We start from the raw sequence: 25,904 nt of genomic DNA on the forward strand, positions 1-25,904 counted from the left end.
CCCCGAACGCAAGTGTGAAAGTAGCCTTACCCACAACAGATGTTAAACTTACCGGCCTATAGTTTCCAGGATCTGTTTTTGGACCCCTTTTTAATATTTGCACCACATTTGCTATGCGCCAGTCCTTAAATATCAGAAATAAGGGTCTGGCTATGACATTATTTAATTATTTTAGCATACGAGGGTGTATGCCATCTGGTCCTGGTGATTTGTCTATTTTAATCTTCTTAAGATGGCACTGCACTTCTTCCTGGGTGAGACAGGGCACTTTTAATGGGTAATTAACTTTTACATTCTGCATTTTATCTGACAGTTTATTTTCTTCAGTAAATACAGTAAAGAAAAAAATATTTAGTAGCTTTGCTTTCTCCTCATCGCTCTCTGCAACGTTGTACTTTGTAAAGGGCCAACACCTTCAGATTTATATTTTTTACCATTTACCGTATTTTTTGCCCCATCAGACGCACTCCCCCCCCCCCCCCAAAAGTGGGTAGAAAATGCCCCTGCATCTTATGGGGCGAATGCTGCCATTTTATATTGCAGTCTGCGATGCTGCAGCATCGCAGACTGTGATGTTTCAGCGGGAAGGGAGGAGGGGCTGGAGTTCGGGAACTTGTGGTGGGGCCTGGTGCAGTTACTGTACTCTTACACCGGGCCCCTGCCCCTCACAGCAGTATTTCTAGTAATCACTACTCTGGTAACAGTAATCCTTAACCTCTTAAAATTTTTTACTAAAGTTGCGCTCTCCACTGTATCAGATAAAAAGTTCTTATTGTAATACACCAACAGACAATAGTGATTTAAAATTCCCAGTGTCACTGGCCTTTTCTTATCAATTGGGACGTATTGTCATTGTCTTAGCTGACTAAATATATCTAGATACACTGTCGCCATACCAGGCTGCGCGCTTGCCTGTGTTCATGAATGGCACTGTATCTAGTGTTATTTGCTATATGTAGGCCATAGTGATTACTGTTTTAAAATTCGAGCCTCACGCAGCGTGAGGCTCGAATTTTAAAACAGTAATCACTATGGCCTACATATAGCAAATAACACTAGATACAGTGCCATTCATGAACACAGGCAAGCGCGCAGCCTGGTATGGCGACAGTGTATCTAGATATATTTAGTCAGCTAAGACAATGACAATACGTCCCAATTGATAAGAAAAGGCCAGTGACACTGGGAATTTTAAATCACTATTGTTTGTTGGTGTATTACAATAAGAACTTTTTATCTAATAAGTAATAAAAGCTAAGTCTTAGGTAATTGGTAGGGGCAGGAAAAATAGGTGTCAAGAAGTCCTAAAGGACATTAATAGAAAGTAGCTGTTGTTTAACACACCTTATCCTAGCACCTAAAGGGAAAACGTAGAAGTTGAACTCCACTGTATCAGCACTTATTAACAAGCATCCAGAGCAGGCAGAGCGAGTGGCAGCGTTATGTCACTCACTGACGTTGCGCACCTGCTCCTCCCACTTTATGAATGAAGCAGGCGGAGCAGGCGCGCAACGTCAGTCAGTGACGTAACGCTGCCAGCCGCTCTACCTGCTCTGGATGCTTGTAAGTAAGTGCTGATACAGGGGAGAGAGCAACTTTAGTTAAATTTATAAACATATAGCAGTGTCATCCACAGATCTCCCCCATAACAGTGTCATCCACAGATCCTCCACCCCATAACAGTGCCATCCACAGATCCCAGACCCCATAACAGTGCCATCCACAGATGCCCCTCCCAATAAAATTGCCATCGATAGATCCCCCACATAACAGTGCCATCCACAGATCCTCCCCATAACAGCGTCATCCACAGATCCCCCTATAACAGTGCTATCCACAGATCCCCTCCATAACAGTGCATCATCCACAGATCCCCCATAATAGTGTCATGCACAGACCACCATTAGTTCAAAACCCACCAAAAGCACACCTTTTGATTAAAAAAATGTTTTTTCTTATTTTCCTCCCCAAAAACGTAGGTGCGTCTTATGGGCCTGTGCGTCTTATAGGTTGAAAAATACGGTATATAATTGTAGAACATTTTAGGGTTAGTTTTACTCTCTTTGGCAATTAATCTCTCTACTTTGGCTGCTTTTATTTGTCTTTTACATATTCTATTTTTTTCCTTATAGTTTTTCAATGCTTCCTCGCTACTCTCCTGTTTTTGCGATTTAAATGCTTTCTTTTTGTCATTTATACAGTTCTATCCACATTGTTTTTTTCTTGTTCCTTAACATTTTATTCACGTAAGGTATGTACCTCTCACAATTAGATTTTAGGATGCTTTTAAAACATCCCATTTGTGACTATATTTTTATTTTTGAGGACTTTGTCCCAGTTAGTTGGGCCTATGGCCTTTCTTAGTTGGCTAAATTTTGCTTTTTTGAAGTTTGGTATTTTTGTTCCTCCCTGAAGAAACACTCTTTTGAATGACAATTGGACGGTTATTACCAGGTGTCCCCCAACCGTCACATCTGTTTTTCTGTCAGGTCTATTGGTTAATACTAAGTCCAGTATGGCCATCCCTCTAGTTGGGTCCTGAACCAGTTGGGAAAGGTAATTGTCTTTGGTTATTGCCAAGAACCTGTTTCCTTTATGAGATCTACAGGTTTCAGTTTCCCCAGTCTATATCTGGGTAGTTGAAGTCCCCCATAATAACAACCTCATTATGATTTGTCGCCTAGTCTATTTCGTTTAGTAGTAGATTTTCTGTGGACTCTGATAAATTAGGTGGTTTATAGTAAACTCCTATTAGTATTTTATTATTGTTTTTGCCTCCATGTATTTCTACCCACAGTGACTCCACATGTTCATGTCTCTCATTTATATATTCCTGGAGTGTAAGCTTTAGACAGGACTTTCATAAAGGCAAACCCCTCCCACTCTGATGCGGCCTGATGCGCATGCGCACTTCGCTCAACGAAGCCGCTGCCAGGAGTCCGCGGCGCATCAGGCTGAGCCTAGTGCGCAGGCGCAGGATCTGGCAGAGGGACGGGTGGATTGAGGAGGCGGCGCTGAGGTGAGGAAGGCGGCGCTGGGCATCCTGGATTAATGCAAAACCCCTTGGGCACCTTAGGTAGGTGAGTGACATTTTATAAAAACCTGTTTTTTGGGCTAATAGAGCCACAAGCAGGTTTAATAAGGGCAGTTTAGGATTCATGTTATTAGCACCGACATGGCCATATGTTTAGCTTATAGGGCTCAAATCTGATGACAGAATCCCTTTAAGCATAACAGCTAGCATCTATTCAATCAGCAGATTAACAATGCTATTACTGCTGTGATATTAATAGTGCTGGATGTGTACCTAGTACCTGCTATAAATGCATGATGAAGGATTTTAAAACTTAGTTTAGGTCATGTGTCAACTCTATCAAATTAATTATATTCTACCATTTCTTAGATGTTTAAGGAAGTCAAATAAAGATCCTCAAGCTTATTTTACATTTCAACAGATTCAAGCATATAACATTGAATTCTGGAGTGAGGAGTAGATCACTCCAAATCTCAGAAAAGTGATATGACAGTGCTAGGAAATGCCATCATAGAGGTCATAGAGTATGTATGAATGTTCCTGATAATCATCCTGATAATCTGCCCATGTAAATGGGCTTTATATCTGGAAATTGTCTAGTTTTGGCAAATGACTGCAGGACACAACACCAGTGACAGCAAAATCATTGGTGGCACCACCAGATTAAAACATTTGCAGTCATTTTTATTGTTGCAATGCATTTAAATAAATAAAAAATAGCAACTTTGCAAACAGTCATTAAACCCTTTAGAATCAAGTCATTTTTCACCTTCGTGACCGAGCCAAATTTTGCAATTCTGGCATGTATCATATTATGTGGTAATAACTGTGGAGAGCTTTTACCTATCCAAGTGATTCTGAGACCGTTTTGTTGTGACACATCATATTTCATGTTAGTAGACAATTTGGATCAATATATTTAAGGGGTTCTTTTTTTATAAATTTGGAATTTCTCTGATTTTAAGACAGATAGTGATACCTCACAAAATAGTTATTAGTAAACATTCACCATATATCTACTTTATGTTAACATCATTTTGTAATTGCCATTTTTTTTCAGATGTTAGAAGGCTTTGAATTGTAGAAGGACATTTTTCTAATTTTCAATTTTTGTTTCCAAAATCAACTTTTTTAAGGACCAATCAGCTCTGGTCTCTTTGAGGGGCTTAAATAATATAAACCACCCATAAATGATCCCATTTTAGAAACTACAATCCTCAAATTATTCAAAACTGATTTTAGAAACTTTGTTAACTCTGTTGGTATTCGACAGGAATTAAAGCAAAATGGTGGTAAAATTAAAACAATTTTTTTTGTGAAGATTTTTTATTTTAATCTAGTTTCCTGTAACAATGCAAGGGTTACCAGCAAAACAACCCTCAATATTTATTACCCTGATTCTGCAGTTTACAAAAACACTTCACATAAATTGCTGTATGTACACACTGCAGGGCTCAGAAGAGAAGGAGCACCATATGGTTTTTGGGGGGAAGATTTTGCTGGAATGTCAGGATATGACAGCATTGTAGCACGAACACACAGGCTATTCCTACCTACTTACACTGTCACCCTACGTGGTGACCTCAGAACTGGTCAACGGTCCCTATACTATATAGTATGTAGGGAGAGACACACAAACAGGGAATAAACAGACACAATAAGAGTAGTCATATGGAACCAAAGGCCAGTCTGTCAACAAAGTGCCAAGAATGCCAGAAGCAATACAAGACCCAATCGCCAGAAGCCAGAAAACGTAGTCACAATATCAGATCCAGATGCCAAAGTAAACACAATACCACCATGGAACACCAGGGGGAGCCACAGGAACAGAAATTCACTGACACCTGCAACCACAGGAGCCAGACTTATATGGCTTCCCTACACATTGGGCGGAGCTGTAAGCTGAACGAGCTGACGCCCTAATGTTCTGACATGCTCCTCCATTGGCCCCAGGCTGAGGGGGCTGCATCACAATGTTGCTTCCCCTAGCAACATCAAGGCAGCACCGGACAGGGGAACCGCGGCAGAAAAGTTTTTGGGTGTCATGTCACATTTAACCCCTTAGGGACACAGCCTTATTTCACCTTAACGACCAGGCAATTTTTTGCAAATCTGACCAGTGTCACTTTAAGTGCTGATAACTTTAAAACACTCTGACTTATCCAGGCCATTCTGAGATTGTTTTTTTCGTCACATATTGTACTTCATGACACTGGTAAAATGAAGTAAAAAAAAAAATAATGTTTGCATAATAAAATACCTAATTTACCAAAAATTTTGAAAAATTTGCAAATTTCAAAGTTTCAGTTTCTCTACTTCTGTAATACATAGTAATACCCCCAAAAATTGTGATGACTTAACATTCCCCATATGTCTACTTCATGTTTGAATTATTGGGGAATGATATTTTATTTTTTGGGGATGTTACAAGGCTTAGAAGTTTATAAGCAAATCTTGAAATTTTTCAGAAATTTACAAAAACCCAATTTTTAGGGACCACTACAGATCTGAAGTCACTTTGCGAGGCTTACATAATAGAAACCGCCCAAAATGACCCCATTCTATAAACTACACCCCTCAAGGTATTCAAAACCGATTTTACAAACTTCGTTTACCCTTTAGGTGTTGCACAAGAGTTATTGGCAAATGGGGATGAAATTTGAGAATTTCATTTTTTTGCCTAATTTTCAATTTTAACCCATTTTTTCCACTAACAAAGCAAGGGTTAACAGCCAAACAAGACTGTATCTTTCAAAAAAAGGGTAGAAGGCTGGCACTCAAATATGTAGTTCAATCGAACTGATTTATTGACACACTATATAAAACCATTAGGTGGTAAAAACACAATAAAATCATACATTCAATAAAAACAGATATACAGTATGAATAAATGTATACGATAATCGAAGGATAGCAGTGCCGTATAAACCACTATACAGGGTGGTGAGAATGTCCCTTCAATGGAGGTAAATGTAGAGAACACGCTCTGTATTAGATGAATATCCTCCTAAGGGTATGTTCCCCAGCACGGACAATCAAGAGTCCAGGGTTGGTGCAGTATTACTGCACTCGTTTCATAAAGGTGGTGTGTGGTTCAGAAGCACGTTAACACACAACACACACTGATTGTTGTAAGGCTGCGAGTGGGGAGTGGAGTATTGAGATATGATCGTTTTTCTTACCCTCCTGGGTGGAAGATTTCACTCTCTAGCTACCTCCCCACGCTGTGCGGCCTTCCTCTCGCTGTTCCACGTCTGCTCGAGACTTCCGTACCATGTGATAATAGTCTCGCGGGATTCGTCCGATCGTAAGTTCAGGTTAATCGCTCCTTGAGACGATTTCGGCCTGGTGTTCGAATGGAGCGCTCCAATGTTTAAGGGGTCTGCAGACCTTCCTAATAGTGCCGGATCCTTCTTTTGTGGGGGTGAACTACGCCAGACGCGTTTCGGGGACGTCTCTCCCCTCCCTCAGTGGCTCAATCCGGCAGTTTTGGCAGTTGTTTTGACACCATGTCCCATTTGAAGCCCCCCTGATGCACCCCTAGAGTAGAAACTCCCAAAAAGTGACCCCATTTTAGAAAGTACGGAATAGGGTGGCAGTATTGTTGGTACTAGTTTAGGGTACATATGATTTTTGGTTGCTCTATATTACACTTTTTGTGTGGCAAGGTAACAAGAAATAGCTTTTTTGGCACGTTGTTTTTTTGTTATTTACAACATTCATCTGACAGGTTAGATCATGTGGTAATTTTATAGAGCAGGTTGTCACGGACGCGGCGATACCTAATATGTATACAATTTTTTTTATTTATGTAAGTTTTATACAATAACTTCATTTTTAAAACCAAAAAAATGTTTTAGTGTCTCCATAGACATTTTGATCGCTTGCTATTACACTTTTTGTGACGTAAGATGGCAAAAAATGGCTTTTTTTACACCGTTTTTTTTTTTTTTTACGGTGGTCATCTGAGGGGTTAGGTCATGTGAAATTTTTATAGAGCCGGTCGATACGGATGCGGCGATACCTAATATGTATACTTTATTTTTATTAATGTAAGTTTTACCCAATGATTTTATTTTCCACAGTCTAAGGCCTCATGCACACGACAGTTTTTTTTCACGGTCCGAAAAAACGGGGTCCGTGGGTCCGTGATCCGTGACCGTTTTTTCGTCCGTGGGTCTTCCTTGATTTTTGGAGGATCCACGGACATGAAAAAAAAGTCGTTTTGGCGTCCGCCTGGCCGTGCGGAGCCAAACGGATCCGTCCTGAATTACAATGCAAGTCAATGGGGACGGATCCGTTTGAAAATTGAGCCACAGTGTGTCATCTTCAAACGGATCCGTCCCCATTGACTTACATTATAAGTCTGGACGGATCCGCTTGCCTCCGCACGGCCAGGCGGACACCCGAACATAACTTGAAGCGTCCCCATCACCATGGGAACGCCTCTACGTTAGAATATACTGTCGGATATGAGCTACTTCGTGAAACTCATTTCCGACAGTATATTCTAACACAGAGGCGTTCCCATGGTGATGGGGACGCTTCAGGTTAGAATACACTGCAAACTTGGTACAAGACTGCCCCCTGCTGCCTGGCACCACCCGATCTCTTACAGGGGGATATGATAGCACAATTAACCTCTTCAGGTGCGGCACCTAAAGGGGTTAATTGTACTATCATATTCTCCTGTAAGAGATCAGGGCTGCCAGGCAGCAGGGGGCAGACCCCCCCCCTCCCCAGTTTGAATATCGTTGGTGGCACAGTGTGTGCCCATCGCCCCCCCCTTCCTCCCTCTATAGTTAAAAATCGTTGGTGGCACAGTGTGTGCCCATCGCCCCCCCCCTTCCTCCCTCTATAGTTAAAAATCGTTGGTGGCACAGTGTGTGCCCATCGCCCCCCCCTTCCTCCCTCTATATTTAAAAATCGTTGGTGGCACAGTGTGTGCCCATCGCCCCCCCCTTCCTCCCTCTATAGTTAAAAATCGTTGGTGGCACAGTGTGTGCCCATCGCCCCCCTCCATCTTCCCCCCCCCCATCATTGGTGGCAGCGGAGTTCCGATCGGAGTCCCAGTTTAATCGCTGGGGCTCCGATCGGTAACCATGGCAACCAGGAAGCTACTGCATCCCTGGTTGCCATGGTTACTTAGCAATAGTACAATTGTAGAAGATTCATACTTACCTGCCTGCTGCTGCGATGTCTGTGACCGGCCGGGAGCTCCACCTACTGGTAAGTGAAAGGTCTGTGCGGTGCATTGCTAAAGAACTGTCACTTACCAGTAGGAGGAGCTCCCGGCCGGTCACAGACATCGCAGCAGCAAGCAGGTAAGTATGAATCTTCTACTATTGTACTATTGCTAAGTAACCATGACAACCAGGGCTGCAGTAGCTTCCTGGTTGCCATGGTTACCGATCGGAGCCCCAGCGATTAAACTGGGACTCCGATCGGAACTCCGCTGCCACCAATGATGGGGGGGGGGGGGGAAGATGGAGGGGGGCGATGGTGGGCGCACACTGTGCCACCAACGATTTTTAACTATAGAGGGAGGAAGGGGGGGGCGATGGGCACACACTGTGCCACCAACGATTTTTAACTATAGAGGGAGGAAGGGGGGGCGATGGGCACACACTGTGCCACCAACGATTTTTAACTATAGAGGGAGGAAGGGGGGGGCGATGGCCACACACTGTGCCACCAACGATATTCAAACGGGGGAGGGGGGGGGTCTGCCCCCTGCTGCCTGGCAGCCCTGATCTCTTACAGGAGAATATGATAGTACAATTAACCCCTTTAGGTGCCGCACCTGAAGAGGTTAATTGTGCTATCATATCCCCCTGTAAGAGATCGGGTGGTGCCAAGCAGCAGGGGGCAGTCTTGTACCAAGTTTGCAGTGTATTCTAACTAGAAGCGTCCCCATCACCATGGGAACGCTTCTGTGTTAGAATATACTGTCGGAAATGAGTTTTCACGAAGTGAAAACTTAGATCAGAAAAAGCTTTTATGCAGACGGATCTTCAGATCCATCTGTATGAAAGCAACCTACGGCCACGGATCACGGACACGGATGCCAATCTTGTGTGCATCCGTGTTCTTTCACGGACCCATTGACTTGAATGGGTCCGTGAACCGTTGTCCGTCAAAAAAATAGGACAGGTCATATTTTTTTGACGGACAGGATACACGGATCACGGCCTCGGCTGCAAAACGGTGCATTTTCCGATTTTTCCACGGACCCATTGAAAGTCAATGGGTCCGCGAAAAAAAATGGAAAACGGCACAACGGCCACGGATGCACACAACGGTCGTGTGCATGAGGCCTAAGAGCCATAGTTTTTTCAGTTTTTGGGCGATTATCTTGAGTAGGGTCTCATTTTTGCGGGATGAGATGACAGTTTGATTGGTACTATTTTGGCGTACATGCAAATTTTTTGATCACTTTTATTACCTTTTTTGGGAAGTAAGGTGGGCAAAATTTCTATTTTCTCATAGTTTTTATTTTTTTTATTTTTATGGCGTTCACCGTGCAGGGAAAGTAACATGACCGTTTTATAGATCAGGTCGTTACGGACGCGGCGATACCTAATATGTGTAGTGTATTTTATTTTTTTAATTTTTATTCAGTGATAAAAAAAATTTTATCTTAACTTTTTTCACTTTTTTTTACATTTTTTTGACCCAGACCCACTTGGTTCTTGAAGATCCAGTGGGTCTGATGTCTGTAAAATAGGGTTCTGTACTGTATTTTACTTACACTGAACAGATCTATGCTTTTAGCATAGATCTGTTCAGCACCATGGACAGCAGGACGCCTGAGCAGGCGTCCTGTTGCCATGGGAACCTTCCCCGTCTGCCACAACTTCGCACACGGGGAAGGGTGAGGACGGGGCTTCGGAACGCTGCCTGGGGGCTCTCTCCCTCTCCATCGGGGGGCTGCAAAGGCACAGCAGCCCCCCGATGGGAGAGGGAGGGAGCTCCCTGACCGATGACAGTTAACCTTTTCCATACAGCGGTCCGTACGGACCGCGGTATGGAAAGGGTTAAACGGCTGACATCTGCACAGATGTCAGCCGTTTATACCAGGGTGTCAGCAATGTGCTGGCACCCTGGTATAACCCACTAGAAGCCAACAGATTTTCAAGGGGAGGCGGGCGGGGGATCGCGATCCCGCCTGCCGCACCGCTCGCCTCCCGCAACGACCCCACCGCCTGCGACAGCCCCCCTGCACCACCCGCCGGCATCAAATCGTGCAGGGGTGCAGGGGGGGTGCAAAATCTGCAAAAAGCGTTTGCTGCGATCTCCGACACTGGGGGTCACATGACCCCCCCTGGCGTTGTGACAGGATGCCGGCTGAATGATTTCAGCCAGCATCCTGTTCAGATTAACCCCTGGGGCGCCGGAATGCCTTTTTAAAGTTAGGACGTACCGGTACGTCCTGTGTCCTTAAGGACTCGAGAAATAGGGCGTACCGGTACGTCCTGTGTCCTTAAGGGGTTAAAAACACCCTAAAGGTACCTTTACAGTGGAAACACCCAAAAGTCACTTAAACAATTATATTGGTCGGCACTACTCCATAGTCAGCTTCCTGGACACACAGGCTAAATGAGTGCAGAAAATCTGTGGTGCTCAGTGGGAAAAAAAAATCTGTAAAACTGCAAAAATAGAAAAAACACTCTCCGCACTTACCAATCTTGAAAAACCTTGAGAAAGCATCAGGAGACAGGAAGTGTCCGTAGGCTGGTGCCATCTGCTATCATGCCTCAAATGTACAGTGCACTTTTGGACTAATAAATGGGATTGATTAGATTGCTGAACGCCACAGTGTTTTTTCTATTTTTGTAAACCCACAAAAAGTGACCCCATTTTGGAAACTGCACCCCCAAAGAATTTATCAAGGGGTATGATGAGTCCTTTGATTCCACAGGCATTTCATAGAATTTAGAAACATTTGGATGTGAAAATGAAAATGTTAATTTTTTCCAATAAAATTTTGCTTTAGACGCAAGGGGTAACAGGAGAAAAAGCAACACCCCAAATGATCATCAGCAGCAATGGAATTTATTCAAATGGATTTTAAGTGACATCATTTTTTTTTGTTGACTTAGCTGTGTGAGGGCTCACTTTCGCAGGACAAGCTGTAGTTTTTATTGGTACCATTTTGATCATAATTGATCGTTTTTTTCTTTCATTTTTTGGGGAGCTGAAATGTGACAAAATTGCAATTATGCCAGTGTTTTTATTTAATTTTTTTAATTTTTTTAAGAGGTTCACCACACAGTATATGTGGTTGGTCCCTTGCCGGTGGCTCCAGAGTCTCCATTGTCTCATGTCACAGTGTCATTTACCACTTGTGGATGTAACTGTACGCCCAGATGCGCTAAGTTACCAATGACTTGGACGTACAGTTACATCCAGGTGAGGGAAGGGGTTGAAAATGTCTTATTTTGTGTCTCCATGGTAGGAGACCACAATCAAGATTTCTGTAATCTGATCTTGTAGTCATACTCTCTTCCAACTGTCTCTCCCCTACTTCTAGCATATCTAATATACTGTATGTTATTAAAAAAGCAGGATGCAGATGAAAGGGAGTATGACCACATTATAACATAGAGTGCCTTGAAAAAATATTCATATCCCTTGAACTTTTCCCATTTTTTCACTTTACACCCACACATATAAATGTATTTTATTGGGATTTTATGTGATAGACCAACACAAAGTAGAAAGTATATGTTAAGTGAAAAGAAAATTATACACGGTTTTAAATTTTCTAATAAATAAAAATCTGGAAAGTGCATTTTTATTCAGCCTCCTTGAGTCAATACTTTGTAGGACTACTGTAGCTTTCACTGCAATTGCAGTTTCAAATCTTTTGGGGTATGTCTCTACCAGTTTTGCACATCTAGAGGCTGACATTTTTGTCCATTCTTCTTTGCAAAATAGCTCAAGCTCAGTCAGATTGGATGGAGAAGTCTTGCCACAGAATCTCAATGGGCTGGAGTCAATAACCAGGCCTGTTGGGTGCAATAAATATAGTTTTTCTTTACTGAATTGATTTTGGAACTACAGTATTAGTACATGTAACAGCAAAGGATACAGTTCCAAAGTATATCACATCGTAGTCTCCTCCCAATAGCTGTGTATGGGCAGCAACAATCATGGTAGTAGTAGTCCCTGACTCTTCTTCTAAGGACACTTGACAGTCTTTCCAAATAAACAGGCATACAATTCTGTACTTGAACCATACTACAGCTATTTTATGCAGTTCCTGGGCTGAGGGTTGCAGATTTTAGATCCAAATGGCAAGTCCATCTCAAAGTGTGGTAGGAACCGAAGGCAATAATCCTTTCCACAGCACCAAAATCTCAATGCCATAAACTAATTAATACCTTACAGTCAGAATCCTACATGGCCTGGATGGTCTAATCCCTTTCTTTCAGGGCTATGCTGGCAGTAGAGTCGCTTCCTTGGCAGCTGTAGTCTCTGACACAGAGTCTGCAGGAACTCTTGTACAGAACTTCTGCCAATGTTAAAGGGAATGTGTCATCAGAAAATGACCCGCTGATTAAATCTCTTTTGTATGTTTAAGATATTTTTTAAGAATTTTTGATGAGAATTTTAATTTTCCATTATACATAGTTACATAGTTAATACGGTTGAAAAAATACATCAAATTCAACCAAGGGATAGGTGGGGACTCGAATCCCAGAAGGAAATGAGACTCAGATTTCTACACATTTTCATAAGGATTAATGTCATTTATTTTTAAGAATTCATCTAAACCCTTTTTAACCACTTGCCATCTGGGCCATTTTCCCCCTTCCTGACCAGGCCTAATTTTGTAAAACTGACATATCTCACTTTATGTGGTAATAACTTTGGAACGCCTTTACTTATCCAAGTCATTCAGAGATTTTTTTTCTCGTGACACATTGTACTTCATGATAGTCATAAATTTGAGTCAATATATTTCACCTTTATTTATGAAAAAATCAAAAATTTACCCAAAATTTTAAAAAATTAGCAATTTTCTAAATTTCAATTTCTCTGCTTTTACAACAGAAAGTGATACCTCATAAAATATTTATTACTTAACATTCCCCATATGTATACTTTATGTTGGCATCATTTTGGAAATGGCTTTTTATTTTTTTAGAACGTTAGAAGGCTTAGAAGTTTAGAAGCAATTCTTAAAATTTTTAAGAAAATTGCCAAAACCCACTTTTTAACCACTTAAGGACCACAGGTTTATACCCCCCTAGTGACCAGGCCCTTTTTTACAAATCGGCACTCCACAACTTTAGCGGTTTATTGCTCGGTCATGCAACTTACCACCCAAATTAATTTTACCTCCTTTTCTTCTCACTAATAGAGCTTTCATTTGGTGGTATTTCATTGCCGCTGACATTTTTACTTTTTTTGTTATTAATCGAAATTTAACGATTTTTTTGCAAAAAAATGACATTTTTCACTTTCAGCTGTAAAATTTTGCAAAAAAAACGACATCCATATATACATTTTTCGCCAAATTTATTGTTCTACATGTCTTTGATAAAAAAAAAAATGTTTGGGCAAAAAAAAAAAATGGTTTGGGTAAAAGTTATAGCATTTACAAACTATGGTACAAAAATGTGAATTTCCGCTTTTTGAAACAGCTCTGACTTTCTGAGCACCTGTCATGATTCCTGAGGTTCTACAATGCCCAAACAGTAGAAAACCCCCACAAATGACCCCATTTCGGAAAGTAGACACCCTAAGGTATTCGCTGATGGGCATAGTGAGTTCATAGAACTTTTTATTTTTTGTCACAAGTTAGCGGAAGATGATGATGATTTTATTTTTTTTATTTTTTCTTACAAAGTCTCATATTCCACTAACTTGCGACAAAAAATAAAAAATTCTAAAAACTTGCCATGCCCCTCACGGAATACCTTGGGGTGTCTTCTTTCCAAAATGGGGTCACTTGTGGGGTAGTTATACTGCCCTGGCAATTTAGGGGTCCAAATGTGTGAGAAGAACTTTGCAATCAAAATGTGTAAAAAATGACCGGTGAAATCCAAAAGGTGCAGTTTGGAATATGTGCCCCTTTGCCCACCTTGGCAGCATAAAAGTGTGACACATCTGGTATCGCCGTACTCAGGAGAAGTTGGGGAATGTGTTTTGGGGTGTCATTTTACATATACCCATGCTGGGTGAGAGAAATATCTTGGTCAAATGCCAACTTTGTATAAAAAAATGGGAAAAGTTGTCTTTTGCCAAGATATTTCTCTCACCCAGCATGGGTAAATGTAAAATGACACCCCAAAACACATTCCCCAACTTCTCCTGAGTACGGCGATACCAGATGTGTCACACTTTTTTGCTGCCAAGGTGGGCAAAGGGGCGCATATTCCAAAGTGCACCTTTCGGATTTTGCAGGGCATTTTTTACACATTTTGATTGCAAAGTTCTTCTCACACATTTGGGCCCCTAAATTGCCAGGGCAGTATAACTACGCCACAAGTGACCCCATTTTGGAAAGAAGACACCCCAAGGTATTCCGTGAGGGGCATGGCGAGTTCCTAGAATTTTTTATTTTTTGTCGCAAGTTAGTGGAATATGAGACTTTGTAAGGAAAAAAGAAAAAAAAAGAAAAATCATCATTTTCCGCTAACTTGTGACAAAAAATAAAAAATTCTAGGAACTCGCCGTGCCCCTCACGGAATACCTTGGGGTGTCTTCTTTCCAAAATGGGGTCACTTGTGGCGTAGTTATACTGCCCTGGCAATTTAAGGGCCCAAATGTGTAAGAAGTACCTTGCAATCAAAATGTGTAAAAAATGGCCGGTGAAATCCGAAAGGTGCACTTTGGAATATGTGCCCCTTTGCCCACCTTGGCTGCAAAAAAGTGTCACACATCTGGTATCGCCGTACTCAGGAGAAGTTGGGCAATGTGTTTTGGGGTGTCATTTTACATATACCCATGCTGGGTGAGAGAAATATCTTGGCAAAAGACAACTTTTCCCATTTTTTTATACAAAGTTGGCATTTGACCAAGATATTTTTCTCACCCAGCATGGGTATATGTAAAATGACACCCCAAAACACATTGCCCAACTTCTCCTGAGTACGGCGATACCAGATGTGTCACACTTTTTTGCAGCCTAGATGCGCAAAGGGGCCCAAATTCCTTTTAGGAGGGCATTTTTAGACATTTGGATCCCAGACTTCTTCTCACACTTTCGGGCCCCTAAAAAGCCAGGGCAGTATAAATACCCCACATGTGACCCCACTTTGGAAAGAAGACACCCCAAGGTATTCAATGAGGGGCATGGCGAGTTCCTAGAATTTTTTTTTTTTTTTGCATAAGTTAGCGGATATTGATTTTTTTTTGTTTTTTTTTTCTCACAAAGTCTCACTTTCCGCTAACTTAGGACAAAAATTTAAATCTTTCATGGACTCAATATGCCCCTCACGGAATACCTTGGGGTGTCTTCTTTCCGAAATGGGGTCACATGTGGGGTATTTATACTGCCCTGGCTTTTTAGGGGCCCTAAAGCGTGAGAAGTCTGGAATATAAATGTCTAAAAATGTTTACGCATTTGGATTCCGTGAGGGGTATGGTGCGTCCATGTGAGATTTTATTTTTTGACACAAGTTAGTGGAATATGAGACTTAGTAAGAAAAAACAAAAACAAACAAAAAATTTCCGCTAACTTGTGCCAAAAAAAATGTCTGAATGGAGCCTTACCGGGGGGGGGGGGGGGGGGGGGTGATCAATGACAGGGGGGTGATCACCCATATAGACTCCCTGATCACCCCCCTGTCACTGATCACCCCCCCTGTAAGGCTCCATTCAGACATCCGCATGATTTTTTACGGATCCATGGATACATGTATCGGATCCACAGAACGCATGCGGACGTCTGAATGGAGCCTTACAGGGGGGTTATCAATGACAGGGGGTGATCAGGGTAATCAGGGTGATCACCCCCCTGTCACTGATCACCCCCCCTGTAAGGCTCCATTCAGACATCCGCATGATTTTTTACGGATCCATGGATACATGTATCGGATCCACAAAACGCATGCGGACGTCTGAATGGAGCCTTACAGGGGGGTTATCAATGACAGGGGGTGATCAGGGTAATCACCCCCCTGTCACTGATCACCCCCCCTGTAAGGCTCCATTCAGACATCCGCATGATTTTTTACGGATCCATGGATACATGGATCGGATCCACAAAACGCATGCGGACGTCTGAATGGAGCCTTACAGGGGGGTTATCAATGACGGGGTGATCAGGGTAATCACCCCCCTGTCACTGATCACCCCCCCTGTAAGGCTCCATTCAGACATCCGCATGATTTTTTACGGATCCATGGATCGGATCCACAAAACGCATGCGGACGTCTGAATGGAGCCTTACAGGGGGGTTATCAATGACAGGGGGTGATCAGGGTAATCAGGGTGATCACCCCCCTGTCACTGATCACCCCCCCTGTAAGGCTCCATTCAGACATCCGCATGATTTTTTACGGATCCATGGATACATGTATCGGATCCACAAAACACATGCGGACGTCTGAATGGAGCCTTACAGGGGGGTTATCAATGACAGGGGGTGATCAGGGTAATCACCCCCCTGTCACTGATCACCCCCCCTGTAAGGCTCCATTCAGACATCTGCATGATTTTTTACGGATCCATGGATACATGTATCGGATCCACAAAACGCATGCGGACGTCTGAATGGAGCCTTACAGGGGGGTTATCAATGACAGGGGGTGATCAGGGTAATCACCCCCCTGTCACTGATCACCCCCCCTGTAAGGCTCCATTCAGACATCCGCATGATTTTTTACGGATCCATGGATACATGGATCGGATCCACAAAACGCATGCGGACGTCTGAATGGAGCCTTACAGGGGGGTTATCAATGACAGGGGGGTGATCAGGGAGTGTATATGGGTGATCACCCGCCTGTCATTGATCACCCCCTGTAAGGCTCCATTCAGACGTCCGCATGTGTTTTGCGGATCCGATCCATGTATCCGTAAAAATCATGCGGACGTCTGAATGGAGCCTTACAGGGGGGTGATCAATGACAGGGGGTGATCAGGGAGTGTATATGGGTGATCACCCGCCTGTCATTGATCACCCCCCTGTAAGGCTCCATTCAGACGTCCGTATGCTTTTTGCGGATCCGATCCATGTATCCATGGATCCGTAAAAATCATACGGACGTCTGAACGGAGCCTGACAGGGGGGTGATCAATGACAGGGCGGTGATCAATGACAGGGGGGTGATCAGGGAGTTTATATGGGGTGATCATGGGTGATCAGGGGTTTATAAGGGGTTAATAAGTGACGGGGGGGGTGTAGTGTGGTGTTTGGTGCGACTGTACTGACCTACCTGAGTCCTCTGGTGGTCGATCCTAACAAAAGGGACCACCAGAGGACCAGGTAGGAGGTATATTAGACGCTGTTATGAAAACAGCGTCTAATATACCTGTTAGGGGTTAAAAAATTCGGATCTCCAGCCTGCCAGCGAGCGATCGCCGCTGGCATGCTGGAGATCCACTCGCTTACCTTCCGTTCCTGTGAGCGCGCGCGCCTGTGTGCGCGCGTTCACAGGAAATCTCGCGTCTCGCGAGATGACGCCTATTGGCGTTAGTGTGACCTGGGAGAGCCGCCGCGATGACGCCTTTCGGCGTTAGCGTGGCGGCAAGCGGTTAAGGACCAGTTCAGGTCTGAAGTCACTTTGTGGATACCCCCATAAATGACCCCATTGTAGAAACTACACCCCTCAAGTTACTTAAAACCGATTTTACAAACTTTGTTAACCCTTTAGGCGTTCCATAAGAATTAAAGGAATATGGAGATAAAAAAATTTAATTTCACTTTTTGGGCAGATTTTCCATTTTAATCCAATTTTTTCTTTAACACATCGATGGTTAACAGCCAAACAAAACTCAATATTTATTACCCAGATTCTGCGGTTTACAGACACACCCCACATGTGGTCATAAACTGCTGTATGGGCACACGGCAGGGTGCAGAAGAAAAGGAACTCCACATGGTTTTTAGATGCCATGTCCCATTTGAAGCCCCCTGATGCACCCTTACAGTAAAAACTCCCAAGAAGTGATCCCATTTTGGAAACTAGGGGATAAGGTGCCAGTTTAATTGCTACTATTTTTGGGTACATATGATTTTTTTATCATTCATTATAACACTTTATGGGGCAAGGTGACCAAAAAATGGGTTGTTTTAGCACAGTTTCTATTTTTTTATTTTTACAGCATTCACCTGAGGGGTTCAGTCAAGTGACATTTTTATAGAGCAGATTGTTACAGACGTGGCAATACCCAATATATATACTTTTTCTTATTTATTAAAGTTTTACACAATAATAGCATTTTTGAAACAAAAAAATAATGTTTTAATGTGTCCATGTTCTGAGAGCTATATTTTTTATTTTTTGAGAGATTTTCTTATGTCAGGGCTCATTTTTTGCGGGATGAGGTGACGGTTTTATTGGTACCATTTAGTGGGACATACACATTTTTAATCACTTGGTGTTGCAGTTTTTGTGATGTAAGGTGACAAAAATTGCTTGTTTTGACACTGTATTTTTTTTTTTTTTACGGTGTTCACCCGAGGGGTTAGGTCATGTGATATTTTTATAGAGCTGGTTTTTACGGACGCAGCAATACCTAATATGTATACTTTGTTTAATTTGTTTCACTTTAACACAATAATAGCATTTTTGAAACCAAAAAAATGATCTTTTAGTGTCTCCATGTTCTAAGAGCTATATTTTTTTTTATTTTTTGAGATATTTTCTTATGTAGGGGCTCATTTTTTGTGGGATGAGGTGACAGTTTTATTGGTACCATTTTGTGGGACATATGCGTTTTTGATCACTTGGTGTTGCACTTTTTGTGATGTAAGGTGACAAAAATCGGTAGTTTTGACACAGTTTTTTTATTTTTTTTTACGGTGTTCACCCGAGGGGTTAGGACATGTGATATTTTTGTAGAGCTGGTTTTTACGGACGCGGCAATACCTAATATGTATACTTTTTTTTATTTGTTTCACTTTAACACAATAATAGCATTTTTTAAACCAAATAAATGATGTTTTAGTGTCTCCATGTTCTAAGAGCTATAGTTTTTTTATTTTTTGAGAGATTTTCTTATGTAGGGTCTAATTTTTTGAGGGATGAGGTGACGATTGTATTGGTACCATTTTGTGGGACATATGCGTTTTTGATCACTTGGTGTTGCACTTTTTGTGATGTAAGGTGACAAAAATTGTTCGTTTTGACACTTTTTTTTTTTACGGTGTTCACCCGAAGGGTTAAGTATTGTGATATTCTTATAGAGATGGTTTTTACGGACGCGGCAATACCAAATATGTCTATTTTATTAAATTTTTTCTATTTTTAACATTTTTTTTGATTCCTTACTTGGGGAATTTTTTTTTTTACATGTGAAACATTTTTTTTTCAACACTTTATTTTATTTTATTATTTTACACTTTTCGTCCCCCATAAGGTCATACAAGACCTCTGGGGGACATTTACTTCACTTTTTCTATTTTTTTTTCACTGTTGATTTCTCCTGTAACTGGGGCTGACATAGTAGCCCCAGTTACAGGAAAAATACACCCCCAGAGAGGCTGAACAGCGCAATACTGTGAAAGACCTCACACAGCTCCTGCACGCTCCGGTCCCGACGGTCACATGACCGCCGGGCCGGAACAGGAAGCGCATAGCGCTTCCTGCTCTGCATACACAGCGCTCGGTGAGCGCTGTGTATGCAGCGATCTAGAAGGCAGGGACACCTGGGCACTGTCCCTGCCTTCTCTTAGGGTTGCCCTGCTGTCACTGACAGCGGGCAACCCGATCAGCAGCTGCACGATTAGCGTGCAGCTGCAGTTTCTGAACGGACGTTTTAAAACGTCCATTCAGAAATAGAGATCCACCTCCCGGACGTTTATATCCTATGGGCGGACGGGAGGTGGTTAAAACTGTCCACTGTTCCTGCTGTGACCTCGTCCTGAGGAAGTTTATTCCACAGATTTACAGTTCTTAGAGGAAAGAAGGTTTGACGCTTCTGTAGACTGAACTTTTTCTTCTTTAGTCGGAGGCAGTGCCCCTTGTCTTTTGAGGGCATTTTACATGGACCAGTTTTTCACTGTATTTTTTGTATGGTCCATTTATATATTTGTATAGGTTATTCATGTCTCCCCCTTAGACGTCTCTTCTCAAGACTAAATAAATGTAATTCTTTTAATCTTTCTTCATAACTAAGACCCTCCATGCCCCTTATCATTTTAGTCGCTCTCCTCTGTACCTTTTCTAGCTGCAGAGCGTCCTTTCTAAGGACTGGTGTCCAGAACGGAACTGAATATTCCAGAAGGGGCCGCACCAAAGCTTTGTAAACTGGTAATATTACATCCCTGCCCCGCGAGTCCATGCCTCGTTTAATGCATGACAGTATCCTGGTATTCCATATATTTAAACAAAAAATATAAAATCCACCAGTATTTGCTCTGGTCACTATGTCTAATAATTAAGCACCACTTCTTGTACTATACAACTCACTTTACTGCAGTTCACTGATTCTAATCCTGCCTGTAATTATACCACCTGTGTGTATAGATAAGACAGGATCCCCCATTCACAATAGCTGATTGTCAGAGCTTATGTATTCTTTCCTTGTACAATGACCTCTGCCCAGGTCACAAAGAATACCTAGAAGACTCTCCCATAGAAGTCAATGAGGTCCCCTCCTGTCCATTGTGTCTATAGACCATGGGGCTGCCATGAAGCAAATTTCCTAATGCTTTCTAAATGCAGTTAAGAACAGCTCAGACAAAATGTCAGCCCCCATAATCATGTTCAGGAAATAGAAAAAAGTCTACAATCAGAAAATAAAATTAGGTTATGTGCAGATTTTTGGTGACATGTTTCCTTTAACCCTATATTTCCCATACATTGCCATATGGGATACACAGTGCATAGAAAGATACTTGCTTTAACAAGAAATCACAGCATTTAACTCAGTACAATTAAACTCCCTTTTTTTTTGCAGTAATTAACCCTTTGCGGTCAATCTCTGGGACCCTCTGGCACCATTTTCTCTAATCATTAGTTGACCTTAAAGAGGACCTTTCACTAGAATAAACTTCTAAACTAACTCTACAGACATGGAGAGCGGCGTCCAGGGACCCCCCTGCACTTACTGTTATACCTGGGCACCGCTCCGTTCTCCCGGTATAGTTTCCGGTATCTTCATAGTTAGGCTCCACCCAGAGAACCTGCTGGCGTCTCATTCTCCCATGCTGTAGCGCTGGCCAATCACAGCGCTCAGCTCATAGCCTGAGAGGCTTTTTTTTCTCTCATGCTATGAGCTGAGCGCTGCGATTGGCCAGCACTACAGCATGGGAGAATCAGACGCCGGCAGGTTCCCCTGGGTGGAGCCTAACTGTAAAGATACCGGAGGCAATAACGGGAGAACGGAGCCGCGCCCAGGTATAACAGTAAGTGCCGCTCTACATGTCTGTATAGTTAGTTTAGAAGTTTTATTCTAGTGAAAGGTCCTCTTTAAGATGCAAATATGATATGCCTCACAGACCTTCCCTACCTAATAACAGTATCCTTGTCTATTAGGACCAGACAGATGGGTTTTTATCTTATAACAAGCTTCATTCTCACAAGCTAGACCATTCAGAAATTAAAAGAAGCCTGTCATCATGAAAATGCACTTTATTGACTGAGCATATTACTGTTGCATTAATGCTTTTACGTTGTGCTTTTCTAAAAAGTGGGCTTGAGGGGACGAGGTCTTTACAGCCCCCACAGATTTAAGATCCTAGAACAGAAAATTGCCATTGATTTTAGCTTCTGGTACACAGACCTCCAGTCATGCACAAACATCATTAAGAGAGGTGCACCTCTTAATAAATTTGGCACATCTTATGCTAGCAGACTTAAACTATGTTGTAATGTATCAAATGCTCCATGTCAGAAAAGTGGAGTGATTTTGCCTGTGTTGTTCGTGGGGTAGGCATTTGCATTTGTCATTTCAGTGTGGTTTGCTCAGTTCCCTGCAGTTTGCATTTACTAAGGTGCAGCCAGATATTTTGTAGGTGGAGCTAAACTTAGATGTATTATGTACTTGGCCAGTGACAGTAAGGAGGGTTTTGGTGATCCCCTGGGCATTGGCCCATGGGGAATTTTCCCTGTAGAGTCTATGGCCAGTTCGCTCCTTGTTAATAAAGTTTATTTAGAAAAAATTAAATAAAAAAATAAAAACATTTTCACACAGAAAGTGGCTTTATTTTGTAGAAATGGCAAAAAAATAACAACAGAACTGCCTTTTTTCTATCCCCCAAAAAAATAAATACAAATGCGAATCAATAGCATGTACTCAGAAATGGTACCAGTAAAAACTGTATCCCATCCTGCAATAAATAAGCCATTTAGGGCTACATCGATGGAGAAATAAATAAGTTATGGTTCTTAGAGTGGAACAGCTTAAAAAAAATATAAATTATTTTGAAAGAAATGTGCTATTGTTGTGCAAGAGTAGTAAAGAAACAAGCAAAGAAAACTAAACATATTTGGCATTGTAGTAACCATAGTGACTGATAGAATAAAAGTAACGTTGTAAACATAAAGTCCAACAAACAGTGGCAGAATTGCTTTGTTTTCCTTTACTACCCCCACATAAATGGCTAAAACCCAGTCAATAATCTATATGTACCCAAAATTTGTGGGGAAAAACCAAAACCCTCGATAGATGAGTAAAAACGTTATGTCTCGTGGAAGGCCAAGACAAAAAAAAAAAAAAAAATTTAATTTTTTTTTGCATGATGTACTATGATTGTGCAAAAGTATTAAAGCATAATGAAAAAAAACTACAGTATACAGATTTGGTATTCTTTAATCATACTGGGGCCCCTAGAAAGAAGACATAAGTTATGCTGCATAATGTACGGCACAAAATTAAAAACATGATATCAATGGCAAAATGTCTGTTTTTTCCCCATTTCTTTACATAATGAGTTAATAAAGGTAAAAAAGTTAATTAATTAATAAGCTATATGAAAAATGCAGCTTATCACACAAAAAGCAAGCCCTCATATGATGTCAATGGTTAACATTATGGCCCAGATTTACTAATCCTGTGGATCGCATAAGCGTAAACAGGCTGTCTAGACCTGCACCAGATTTATCACATAGGTTTAGGCTGAAGGCTACATCTGGTGCCGGGATAGACATTTACTTTGAGACTGATTTTTATGCCAGAATTGCACCCAAAATTTGGCACAAAATGGTGCATCTTAGGCCCTGCAACTTTCTCACAAAGCTTTCCTACTTTATGATAAGCCCAGCCTCCTTTTGAGAATGACGGAAAAAAGTGTAAAGACCTTAGTAGTGCAAAATTGCACCAATTTGCATCACTTTTTAAGACAGATGTAAGACGTGTTTGGCACAGATACATTAGTAAATCAGGCCCTATAGGTCTAAGAATGTGGCAATGCAAAAAAGAAAATTTCCTGTGGCTTTAATGCCAAAATAGGCTTGGTAGTTAAGGGAATAAAGTGGGTAAGTAAACAGCCTAACATGAAATCAATATAAATGTAAAATTTTCAAGATTGAAATGACTTAAAGGGGTTCTCCAGGGAATAATTATTTTTTGCAAATCATTATTCCCGGAGAACCCCTTTATCTTATGGGGAACATATAAAGCAATTGAATTAACTTTCTCTCTGTCTTCTACAGTAGATACAGCATTGTGTCAACAGATGAGGAAGTTCTCCACATGCCATCGATGGGTCTTAATGGTCACTGGGCCTCTTCACTCCATAACCCTCATTCACGACGGAAACGGCGTAATCGTTTTGTTAAAAAGAATGGTCAATGTAACGTGTACTTTGCAAATCTCAGCAACAAATCACAACGCTACATGGCTGACATATTCACCACTTGTGTGGACACCCGTTGGCGCTACATGCTGCTCATCTTTTCTGCTGCATTCCTAGCTTCCTGGCTTTTCTTTGCTTTCCTCTTCTGGTGCATTGCTTTCCTCCATGGGGATTTAGGTGTTGCAACTCCTGCAGGAAAATCAGGCCCACCAAAACCATGCCTAATGCATGTAAACAGCTTTGTGGAAGCTTTTCTATTCTCAGTGGAGACACAAACCACAATAGGATATGGATTCCGTTGTGTTACTGATGAATGCCCTTTAGCCATACTATCTGTAGTGGCACAATCAATCCTTGGTTGCCTCATTGACTCTTTTATGATTGGAACAATAATGGCCAAAATGGCTAGACCCAAAAAACGGGCTCAAACTCTGCTTTTTAGTCATCATGCTGTAATTGCCCAAAGAGATGGTAAACTCTGCTTAATGTGGAGAGTTGGTAATCTCCGCAAAAGTCACATTGTAGAAGCCCATGTAAGAGCACAACTAATCCGGCCATACGTTACTCAGGAGGGTGAGTACCTCCCTGTAGATCAGAAGGACCTAAATGTAGGGTATGATAGTGGACTGGATCGTATATTTCTAGTGTCTCCCATAATTATAGTCCATGAGATTGATGAGGAAAGCCCGCTGTATTCAATGGGGAAAGAACAGCTGGAAGGCGAAGACTTTGAAATTGTCGTAATTTTGGAAGGTATGGTTGAGGCCACAGCGATGACGACGCAAGCTCGCAGCTCATATCTGGCAAGTGAGATTCGTTGGGGACACAGATTTGAGCCTGTTGTATTTGAGGAGAAGAGTCATTATAAAGTTGACTATTCTCACTTTCATAAAACATACCAGGTGCCAGGAACCCCTTTGTGTAGTGCACGTGAACTGCGTGAAAGCCGCATAACTGCTTTACCTTCCCCAAGCGCCTTCTGCTATGAAAATGAACTGGCTCTCCTAAGTCAGGAGGAAGATGAGGATGAAGAAGCCGTTGGTGGTGTTCCTGATGAAGGGGTCATCCATGTTATGGGAAGTCATCTAGAACTAGATCGTCTCCAGGCTTCCATGGCATTAGACAATATTTCATACAGAAGAGAATCAGCTATATAATGTCTAGGAGCGACAGTGATTCCTTATGGCAAGGGTTATGGTGTAGTTATATACTTTGTGTGTCTGAAGACTGTATACCCTGGAAAAATAAGACCCTTTAAACAGCAACATATATTTCAATGGGAAGACATATTGACTCCACGCTTTTACTTTTTGTATTTATTTATTTATTTTACGCACTTATATAGCGCTGTTCTGCAGCGCTTTACAGACATTAGCATCAAGCTGTCCCCAATGGGGCTCCCAATCTAAGTTATGATAAAAGTATGCTCTGAAAATTGAGTTTATTTGCATTTTTTTCTTGTGAGGAGGCATATTTAGTGTATAGAAATATTTTGTACAGACACAAATGAAAAATAAACCTTTATTCTGTGCTCTTCGAAATCATACATGTGTGTCTATATATAGCTCTTTATCAGAAGGGCACACTCAATTTTATTGTGACTTATGAAGGCTTAGAGGGGTTATTTCACTTCAGCAAATGTCATTTATCCTGTAGATAAAGTTAATACACTATAGGAAAAAGGCCGGGACTTTTTCCTGTAGTGTGCAAGCATGTCCACCGCTGCTGGGTTGCAGGGTGGTCATAACCATGGAAACAAGCAGTGTATAATGTGATGGGTAAAAGAATCAACCCAGCAAAGGAGGCAATATGGACAATCAAATTACATTAGTAAGTGCCTAGTTTTGAGTTTGTGTACAAGATAAATGCCATTTGCTGAAGTGAGACAACCCCTTTGAAAGTCAGATCCACTTTTAGAGTGACAGTTCTCATGTTACATTTAAAATCCTC

At 41.8% G+C, this 25,904-nt stretch overlaps 1 protein-coding gene across 1 annotated transcript in view; it reads left to right on the plus strand.

The window, feature by feature from the left end:
• The window catches only part of KCNJ4 (potassium inwardly rectifying channel subfamily J member 4), an 80,226-nt gene extending 55,115 nt beyond the window's left edge, over positions 1-25,111 (plus strand). Inside the window, exon 2 of the mRNA XM_044301366.1 lies at positions 23,812-25,111. Coding sequence (XP_044157301.1) covers positions 23,812-25,111 — 1,300 coding nt within the window. The remainder of the gene's footprint in view (positions 1-23,811) is intronic.
• The last annotated feature ends 793 nt before the right edge of the window (positions 25,112-25,904 follow it).

The sequence above is a fragment of the Bufo gargarizans genome, chromosome 7 (assembly GCF_014858855.1).
Source record: "Bufo gargarizans isolate SCDJY-AF-19 chromosome 7, ASM1485885v1, whole genome shotgun sequence".
NCBI classification, from domain to species: domain Eukaryota; kingdom Metazoa; phylum Chordata; class Amphibia; order Anura; family Bufonidae; genus Bufo; species Bufo gargarizans.